Source organism: Notolepis coatsorum, assembly GCF_963971535.1.
Source record: "Notolepis coatsorum genome assembly, chromosome: 15".
NCBI lineage: Eukaryota > Metazoa > Chordata > Actinopteri > Aulopiformes > Paralepididae > Notolepis > Notolepis coatsorum.
Genome location: NC_140179.1, coordinates 11,115,684 through 11,126,548, shown reverse-complemented (window position 1 = coordinate 11,126,548; position 10,865 = coordinate 11,115,684). Strand labels below are relative to the sequence as shown.

General features: G+C 42.3%; 1 protein-coding gene across 1 annotated transcript in view; it reads right to left on the bottom strand.

The window, feature by feature from the left end:
• Positions 1-2,201: 2,201 nt before the first annotated feature.
• The window catches only part of LOC311241665 (matrix metalloproteinase-15-like), a gene marked incomplete at its 3' end in the record, with an annotated part of 68,051 nt that continues 59,387 nt past the window's right edge, over positions 2,202-10,865 (bottom strand). Inside the window, exons 5-6 of the mRNA XM_084330541.1 lie at positions 6,586-6,747; positions 2,202-2,419 (exon numbers count right to left, since the gene is read on the bottom strand). Of these exons, the coding sequence (XP_084186667.1) occupies positions 2,202-2,419; positions 6,586-6,747 (380 nt within the window). The remainder of the gene's footprint in view (positions 2,420-6,585; positions 6,748-10,865) is intronic.

The following is a 10,865-nucleotide window of genomic DNA, read 5'->3' as shown; positions in this document are numbered from 1 at the left end:
CAGTCCTCCAACACCACCAGTACAACCAGTCCTCCAACACCATGAGTACAACCAGTCCTCCAACACCATGAGTACAACCAGTCCTCCAACACCATGAGTACAACCAGTCCTCCAACACCATGAGTACAACCAGTCCTCCAACACCACGAGTACAACCAGTCCTGCAGCACCAGTACAACCAGCTGTGCCTGTGAGTCCGGCGGGGGAGAATGTTGATGTGTGTGTGTGTCGGCGACGCGTGTGTGTTTCTTTCCATTGGTTTCATTTGGTTAACGTTATTGGGCGAGCAAGAAAACGCAGCTGTTCCAATGTAAATGTGCCTTTCTCCGTGCACTTTCGCCGCTCTGAACTGAAGTCGGGGACTCGGTGTGCCGCGCGCTGTTCTCGCACGGACATCGCGAGTGCCTGCATGTGGGTGTGTTTGCGCTGTGGGGCGTATTCTCCGTATGGCTACGCGTACCGCACCGTGACGGCCGTACCGTAAATTCACGGGACGAATACACGTACCGTTACACCCCTAATGTGTATGTATGTAAAACAAAGCATTCCCTGACTGACTGGCTTTTCTTGTAGCCACTTGTAGTTTTGCATGAAGGATGCATCACAGCCCTGGCCTGGCCTATTCCTATTTTATGTTTATTGTAAATTATCAGATTCTATTGTGCTATATTTAATTTTGTTTATATCCCATTAAATATTATTCAACCTCTTTATTTACAGTTGTACAGCCCTGGCCTCTATTTTATTTCATAATTCTATTCTATTGTGCTCAACTTAGTTCATATTTCATAACATTTTACTCCACCTCTTTATTGTATTATCTGTCTGTTAATGTCTGTCCGCTAATGTCGCACCGAAAACGACCAAAGGATAGATTTTAAGGTTCTCCTATTTGTTTTTAAAGCCCTTAATGGTCAGCCCCCCTCCTACATCTCAGACCTCCTAACCCCCTATTCCAACAGCAGGTCCCTCAGGTCAGCCGATCAGAGGTTCCTGACAGTCCGGAGGTCTAACCTCAAGCTCAGGGGGGGCCGTGCCTTTGCTGTCGCAGCCCCTGAACTGTGGAACAGCATACCCACCTCCATTAGGCTCCTCGCCCCCTCGATAGATGCCTTCAAATCTAGGCTCAAAACCCACTTCTACCAATTAGCCTTTCCCGTTCACTGACTCATGCCCTGTTTTTGCCTGTGTGCCCTCCCATAAAACAGAGTTGTGATTGTTGTCTATATGTATCTATCTACCCTCTATATATACAGCACTTTGGTTGACATGTGTCATGTTAAATGTGCTATATAAATAAATGTGATTGATTGATTGATTGATTGATTGATTGATTGATTGATTGATTGATTGATTGATTGATTGGCAATAAAGACCTTTCTGATTCTGATGCTGATTCTGATTCTTCAGTTGCCCGACAATGTTGAGTCTACTTTCAGCAGCAGACCATTGCTGGTATTCTAATTATGGTACCCTGATTCCACCATCCTGCTCCGCTCCACTAAAACAATAACCTGCTTGTCGTCTACCTGAATGCATCTGAAGGCAGCGTTATAGATTTCCACAGACAGACAGACAGACCCTGGATCAGAAAAGCTTATTTCCCAGAGCCGGTCTGCAGGCAGTGACACACGAGCACAATGAAGCCATAACTCCTCTGGCCTCGACAGAGAACATCTGTCTTCCGTTCTATTATGTACTATTCCAGAGCACTACATTTAGGTAATGTCAGCTACCGGGGCTCATAAAACTGTAATTTGGTCCAGGATGGCAAGGCTGCCACATGCCTTTAACCCCTTCAGTCGTAAGACCTCACATGCCTTTAACCCCTTCAGTCGTATGACCTCACACGAGAAACAAACACTCTAAGGATGACGTAAGAACGGCTGTTTCAGAATGAGCATCTAGAGTCCTATTGTAACTGTAGGTGTTGTTGCACCGTTGCACATTACTGCTCAATTGCACAGCCCTGTTAAAATATTCCATCCCACTGTATTGTTATTTATATTCTAATGAGTGTTTACACTCGACCACATCCTGCACAGTGGTACAGCCCTGGCCGTGTGAATACTTTCCCTAAGCCAGTTGTCCTTCTGCGTTCGGTTTGCACAATCTGATTGGCCACTGACGTTTCTCTCAGCGCCCAATCACGTTACTCCTAACAATCACGCCTAGCTTTCAGTTCCACAGTTGGGCTGGCCTCATCCTCTCACCTTGAAAACAAACATCTCTCCCCGGAGCATGGTGACCGCGTCGAAGTTCCCTTCACAGATGTTGGGTCCGTAGTGGTCCGGTCTGTCAGTGGCTCTGGGCCTGTCGGGCCTGTCAGGGTGGCGTGGGGGCGTCTGGGGGGGGCGGGGCTCCGGGCGCCGGGGGGTCACTGTGGGCAAGGCCTGGGTGGGGCCGCTGTTTGGCTGACCTGTAGGGAGGCACACATCATTTAATACATACTGTATTCTGTAGCCCTGAGGTTGACCTGTGGTTGACCCGTGGTTGACCTGAGGAGAGGTCAGGTCTTTCAGCAGGTGCAGCCGGCTACTGCAGACATAATACCTGTAGTCTGTAGTAGCCAGTGTCCTCTTCTTTGCTGGTGTATGCTGGGGAGGTAACATCAACTCAAGAGACAGTAGCAAACTGAACCAGCTGGTGAGGAAAGTTAGCCGAGTGAGGGGCCGAGATTTATTTCACGTCATAAATAGATTCATTAATTAATTATGTGTTTCTTTTTCAAATGTAGCCAAGAGTAAAGACCCTAACAGCAGATGACAGGGAACATTTTTTTATGTGTCTATTCATTCTGTTTAAGCCTGGAGCCCTATTTTCTGAAAATCCATCTAAAATCCGTACATACCTAAGTAAATGGAATATTGCTCCACTTCTACAAGGTCCATTTGCATGTTCTTGGTATCTATGGACATCTATGGACCTCAGTGAATGTATTCCCAGTGTCAGAAATATTGTGTCTATTACTAGGCTTGAGTAAATTGTGATGAAACAAAGGAGAATATGAATTATGATTTTTCTTTGCATCTTTGACAGTGAATAACACCATGCTAAAAATGACCAGACATGAAAGACTGCAACTGAGCTCGTCCAGTACCTTCTTGAGATCACGTGTACAGAAAATCTAAGGAAATTAATAAAGGGAAGATGATTAAACAGAAGGTTTTGTAAAAGATTATAATCAGGAAGTAATTTGCTTGCAGAAAGCTAGAAGCCTTTGGGAAGTGTAGTTTTGAAAAATTCCAACGCTCATTGAAGGCTCTGGATGTCATCTTCTCAAAATGACTACATTTTCCATCATTCAGCGTGGGCCGCTTATTCAAAATGGCGGATCTCCGCGACCACAACAAACACATTTCAATAACTAAAATCTCACTAATAACACTTTAACCTATTGGTAAACAAACATATTGATGAAAATATACATTATAACTGCTGTTGTGACATGGTTATGATGTTTATTCTTGAATATGTTTGGGGGAAAAAACGATAATTATGTCAGACAGTCTGGAGAGCTTGATTTATGACGTGATGTCATTTGCGGTCCGGCGCCGGATGGCACGGGCGGAAGAGGTTAAACCAATGGGGTTTTTCTTCACAGTTGCAGATAAAAATTAGGCTACACTAATATTATAGTATTATACTATTATAGTATATGACTCGTCATAAAATGTTTTATAAAACATTAATCATAAATGATGTAGCCTATCTGCATCCGCTTGGTGCTCCATCACGACGTCACCATCACTTTCGTACCAACCGTGCCCTTATTGGATTATTTATATTGAGGAAACTGATGAATTATATTGATTAAAGAAAGTTGATTTAATAAAAAATTTAAAAAAATTATCAGATTAATCACTTTATTCAAATTGAAGATTTAGTTTGAGGATATTAAAGGAAAAAAATGTATGTACAGAGGTACCATAGGTCCATAGCATAAGGTCTTATGTAGTACATGTCCAAGTTTCATAAAAATCCGTTCAGAAATTAGTGATTAGGAGCGATTTTGGTAAACTGTGGAGAGAAAAAAAGCACTCCAGTAAACCATTTACTCATTGACTTCAATGCATTCTGCGGTTTTTTCTCTTCCTGTTTTCGCTCGTGACTTTTCACCTAGATCCCTGATTCGCAGATCCCCAGGTGGGGTATCATTGGAAAGCCACACTCATTGGCTACAACCCTGTCCAATTTTAGAGATCGCCAAATGATTGATGGAGCTAGAGCCCCGGGAGTCGGGGGTGGTAAAAAAAAGGAAAAGCTCTGCCGTGTACTTTGGCGCACGCCTCACATATCGGCATGTAACTCGAGAACCGCTGAACGGATTTTTGTCACGTGAAAGGGCAACCGACAGGCAACAAATAGGGCTTTAATTCTATATTCATATTGTATTAAAGAAAATGCGGACCCGAGCCGCTAGAGGTTGGCAAAGTGGCGCGTCGCGCCGGTGGGCAAATCTGCCTCAAAGCGCCGGTGGGCAAATCGTCCTCAAAACGTCCCGGGGCTGGGTCGGTGCCAGTTAAGAGGTTAAATAACAAAGATGGCTATGTACAGTTCCATGTGTGTAATGAGTAATGTGCAAGTAATTTTAGCAGTGCAAAATGCAATGTGCAATACGGTTGTCAGCCGTATGTGGGCGTCAATGGGCTCTGTTTATGAGTCTGATGGCTTGGGGGAAAAGGCTGTTCTTCAGCCGGTTGGTTCTGGCTGTGTGGCTGCGTCACATGTCACATGACGCTTCACATTACATTTACATTGCATTACATGTGTAGGCATTTGCCAGACACACTCGAGTACTGTATGTCTGCTTAGCAGTAGGAGGGTCGTTGAAGCTATTTTGGATTATGTTTTGGATTATGGAGATGTAATGTATAGACATGCTGCTGCTTCCACTCTAAAGCCTCTGGATATCATTCTGTCACAGTTATGGTTCCATCATTGTATCCTGTATTGATAACATTTCCCCAAGGGGATCAATAAAGGAATATCTTATCTTAAAGTTGGGTGGTCCTCTCTGGCAGAGAGACATGACTTACAATGGTATCTGTTTCTGTATGAAGCCATTATTGATGATCTTCCACCCGACATCACTTCATCACTTCATCACTGGACTGGAACTCTGGACCTTATCACACTCACTCTGGTGATCGTCTTACGCTTAACTCATTGACTGCCACGCTCTTTTCCCATCTTTAATCAATGGCGCCAGCGTTATTGACCATTTTCCCAATGTCTGCGGACCCATCGTGTGTTCTGTATTATAGCTATGGCGACAATAGTATGGCTCATTTGACAGGCATTGTTCATAGTCCAAGACAGACAATTTCTACATACTGTAGTTTGTGCACTATTACATGCTAAACATCGGCCCTTTCCAAAATAATCCAGTCTTTTGTCATAGATCGCAAGATATGACGCGTTATATGCAATATGCCCAAATCGTTCGGGTTGCTCGCCTGAAAATCCAAAATACTTCCAAATCAAAGGTATATAGCATATACATATGTGTCTTCACAAGATCATCAAGGGGGGGGGGGGGGGGGGGCGTTTTAACTCAAAACTGCTATTGTTACCAAAAGCATGTTTTAGGTCCGGTAAAATACGACACTGATCGGTACAAAAACATGTGTTAGGTTCGTTAAAATAGACATAGAATAGACCTTACCTTAGCCAGAAGGTACTCCAAAAAGAATAATCCCGGTGATCCCATTGCGATCGTAATTTCTTGTGTATATGTGTATACTCGTGTATACGGGAAATAGGCTTCAGGCTATAAAATCTCAGAGCTATTGCTCTGCAAGAATTCCTCCCCCTCAGAGGAAATCAGGACAGACACTCCCCACACTAAAGTGGCCCCACACTAAACTATCCCAGTTTAAAAGGTAGGTGATACTGCCACCTGGCGGGATTCGATCGTCATTGCAATTCCAACGTAGGCAGATGTGCCAGGGAGACCCAGGGAGCTCCGGCCGAGTGTTTAGAACATGGATCAAAGGAAAAATATCAAAGGATCAAAACCAGAGAAAAGTCGGGTTTGACGCTCAACGGTTGGCGACGAAACCCGACTTTTCTCGGGTCTGGCGGGCAAAGAGTCAAGATCCCCAGAATTTGCACTGAATTAGGAAAATCAGCTTTTAGCCTCTGTGCCCCCGACAGGTGGAATGGTTAGCAAAACACCATAAAACTCAATACTTTAGTATCCATTGGTTAGTGTAAAGCTATAATAGCCAACCATTTCACCTCAGTGTGTAGTTGTTTTAATTAATCTAAATTGTTTAATCTAATTAACTTTTTCTGTTTCCATATTGTTTTTGTATTATTATTATTATTATTATTATTATTATATTATTATTATTATTATTATTATTATTATTATTATTATTATTATTATTATTATTATTATTATTATTATTATTATTATTATTATTATTATTATTATTATTATTATTATTATTATTATGTACCGTACCTCTCGACGTCATTGTAAACGAGAGCTTGCTCTCAATGATCTTTCTAGATTAAATAAAGATTGAGTGAAACAGGAGACTGAGGACTCTCCTCTGGCCACCTGAACAGACGTACCATAGATCTGCTGTATCCCCCGCCGGTCGTCCTCTGGCAGCTGGAACTCATCCGTCTCCATCCACTGGTAGAAGGGAGCCATGATGGCCAGGGGATTGTTGGAATGTTCTAGGCCCAGGGCGTGTCCCAGTTCATGGACTGCCACCAGGAACAGGTCGTTACCTGGATGGACGGAAGGCAGGAAGAAGAGGGAGGTTGAAGGTTTTAAGGATCAACTTTATTTGTCCCAAAGTAGCCCTTTAGCTAGTTTCTTCAGAGAAGGTGAAACACAAGACATTATCTCCCCCTGGACCTGCGAACTGCCCCCTCTGAAAACTCTTTTAAAAAACAACTAAAAACACATTTGTTCAGGCAGGCTTTTGATCATGCATAGGCGCCTTTTCTTGTCCTCACTGTTCTATAGTTTTGTTTTAATTAGTGACTCATGATTTTATCCAAATTCTTTTATTCTACTTTTTCTATCTGGTTTCACTGTTTTTAACTGCTGTTTGTTTGTTGTCATTTATTTCTGATTTTGTTTTATTGTGTTTTTATATTAATTAAGCTGTAGTGTAAAGCACCCTGTGCATTCGTGCTGTGAAGGGTGCTATATAAATAAAGGTAATTCATTAATTCATTCATTATAGGACGTGACAAACTGTGGCCTACAACGTTCAATAACTCACATGGAATTGAATGCAGAAGGTTGTGGAATAATTCCTTTTGGTCGCCCGAAACAATAGTTTAGTTCACACCTCAGTGAGAGGCCAGGGGCTACGGCCCCCAACCCCTCTCTGTACTAAAGCTCATTGTCTCCTTCTCTTCCTCAGTGTCTCCTAGCTGAATGAGAGCACTCCTCTTCCTCGGTGTCTCCTAGCTGGATGAGAGCACTCCTCTTCCTCAGTGTCTCCTAGCTGGATGAGAGCACTCCTCTTCCTCAGTGTCTCCTAGCTGGATGAGAGCACTCCTCTTCCTCAGTGTCTCCTAGCTGGATGAGAGCACTCCTCTTCTTCAGTGTCTCCTAGCTGAATGAGAGCACTCCTCTTCCTCAGTGTCTCCTAGCTGGATGAGAGCACTCCTCTTCCTCAGTGTCTCCTAGCTGGATGAGAGCACTCCTCTTCCTCAGTGTCTCCTAGCTGGCCAGGATGAGAGCACTCCTCTTCCTCAGTGTCTCCTAGCTGGCCAGGATGAGAGCACTCCTCTCAGCCAAAGCTAGTTTAACCTAATGTACTTTGTATTAATTGTTTTTACTATTAAACCTATTTTGATCGGAAGATCTGTGTACGATTTCATTTCAAACCTTTATTTAAACTCAAAAGGCAACTGAGGTTTCCCTGATTTACAGTCACGTTGAGTGTAGATACAGAGTTAACCTCTTAACCGGCAATGAGTCTCCCTGGCCATTTTAGTTTTCGTTTTTGAGGACTGCATACTTTTTTTGCAAACCAAAACAACATACTTTATACTTATAGCACATGCATGAGCCTGGTCTCTTTTGAAAGATGACATTCTGAGGTTTCTGATTCCAGAAATAAAATTCACTTTTAGTGCTAACGTAATAGAGTAACATAGGTCTGAACCCCTCCCCCCCCAACCCCTCCCCCCCAACCCCTCCCTACCCAACCCCCCCCCACACAACCCCACCCAACCTCCTCCAATGTACAGTTTTTACGTCAAATGTATATACTCCCTTTTCTAAACGCTTTTTGTATCACAAACAGTACTGTATTTGCAAATCTGGTATGGCATAAATGTATAGATGTAGCAGTACTGTCTATCTGTATGTCATGTATGTCATATATGTCCTGATGAATTGAAAATGGGGGACCCTGATGTAAACAAGACGAAAGTCTTTCTCTGGTCTGCATCCCCTTAACAATTGTGTGTATTGAGCTGTACTGTATTGTACCCATTCTGCAATCTGTTAATAAAGTTTTCAATCAATCAATCAATCAAGTTGTAGAAAAACTTGTTACTCAAGTTTTTCTGTAGTAGTTAATAATAGGTAGTATTTCCGCAGAAGGTGGTATGGCTTACAAATCCATACGGACCCATAGCCTGAAGCCTTATGTAGTACATGTCCAAATCTCATAAAGATCCATTCAGAAATGAGTGATTAGGAGTGATTTTGGTAAACTGTGTACAAAAGAAAAACTGAGTTTTCTCATAGACTTCAATTCATTCGGCTGTTTTTCTCGTCCTGTTTTCGCTTGTTCGTTTTTCACCAGATCCCTGATTCATACATCCCCAGGTGGGGTATCATTGGAAAGCCACACTCATTGGCTACAACCCTCATAATAATTTTCGAGATCGGATCTAAATTGACGGAACTAGAGCCCCACGAGTCGGCCGTGGTATTTTGCACAATACCGTGTACTTTGCACAAGCCTCAAATACCGGCATGTAACTCGAGAACCGCTGAACGGATTTTGTCGGATTTTGTCGCTATCGACAGGCAACAAATAAGCCTTCAATTCGAGATATATATATTGTATTACAAAATATGCACACCCGAGCCACTAGGGGTCGCCAAAGTGCCGGTTGCAAAAAGTTTGAAAAACATCCCATATGAGGGACGTTGCAGCTTAAGAAGGATGACTTAAAGGACATTACTAAATCTGCGCCGTCCACGTATACGTGTTTGCTCGACAACCGAACGAATACGTTATTTGGTCCGTTTTCCCTTTTTTTTTATATATATTCGATTCAGTGTCACAGACCTCTATGTTGCCGTTAAAAGGCATACTGGGACCCCAATGGGTGCAGTACCGGCCAGATCCTGCTAGGTGGCAGTATCGAGAGTGCAGTAAACCCTGTTTCAGACTGTGTGTTACATCTAAACCCCTCCGGGCGGAGAATCTTGGTCCAGGCAAGCCTAGCGGTTCACCCAATCCCATTGAAACATGTCCAGGACACTCGATGCATGTGTTGTACCGGATTATGTTGTGGACCAGATGGACATCAATACTGGAAATCGCGATCAGACAATTGGAATATTCTTTTTGGAATACCCCCGATCAAAGGTAAAGACTATCTGACGTCAATTCCACCTTGATCCTACAATGATTTCATATCGATCCAGCTGATCAGCGTGTGTGGTGTTCAAAACGAATGCTGTTACTGGCGATCAAAGCATCAAAACGACCCGCCCCTCCCCTTCCATGCATTCATGATGAAACATAATACCTATTATATACATTTGTTTTGGAAATATTAGCGTGTCCAGGGATGAAACGCCAATGCTTTTAGCAGAATTCATGTAGCGCCCTATAACTCAGCTTTTCAGGAATTAGCCCGGATCACAATTATTCAATATTCACCACGGGATAATGCGCGAACGTATACAATACATGAAAAGATTTATTCTTTTTTGCATGTTTGACGGAAGATACTGACTGACCATAGTATTGTCTCCATAGCTATAATATAGATATAGAATATAGATATATCTCTACAAACGAGGTGATGCACCCCTATCTTTAAAGCGTGGCCCAGTGAGAACGGGATAAGGGTAATGGCTGGCAGTGAATGAGTTATAGGATGACTTAACCCTTATGTGGTGTTAGGGTCTCCAGCAACCCGTTTCAAGGTTATAATATGTAATAACTACCATGTAGTTGATTTGATTAGAACAAGGCGTTAAGATATCCTCCACAACACATATAATAGCACAGCAAAACTATGTTTCACCATTTTGAAATTCTGAAGGTATCTGCAGAAAAAAAGGTACGACTGTGGTGTTAGGGTCATTCTTGACCCGGCAAGGTAAAACTATACTATAAAAATACTAAATATAAATAAATAAAATAATAATAAATATACTAAACTTTTTTTCAGAAGTTATATTCGAATATTGTTCTATTATAGTCAGAAAACATTATTATCTATGGGTTTCACATTTAGTATATTATGATTGAACAACCTCATTTTCATCTTAAAAATAAGGGACATGATGTGTCTCGGGGGCCATAAAATCAAATTACAATGGGATTATATGGTCATGAATGCATATAATGTTAGTTAGGATGTAGTATTAACTATATTGAGTGATACTCCTTTCTTTTTAGTGGTCAGGACTGAGTTAGACCCCGGGTCAACATTGACCCGCTAACAACGGTCAGTGGTGCCAATTCCTAACAACATGAGGGTTAAAGGACAACTTAAAGGGGAACTCCAACATTTTGGGAAATTAGCTTATTTAACATCTTCCCTGGAGTTAGACAAGAAGATACATACCTTTTTTGTCTCTGTGCGTGCATTTAGCTTTGGGAATAGACGCTCCGTTAGCATAGCTTAGCTTC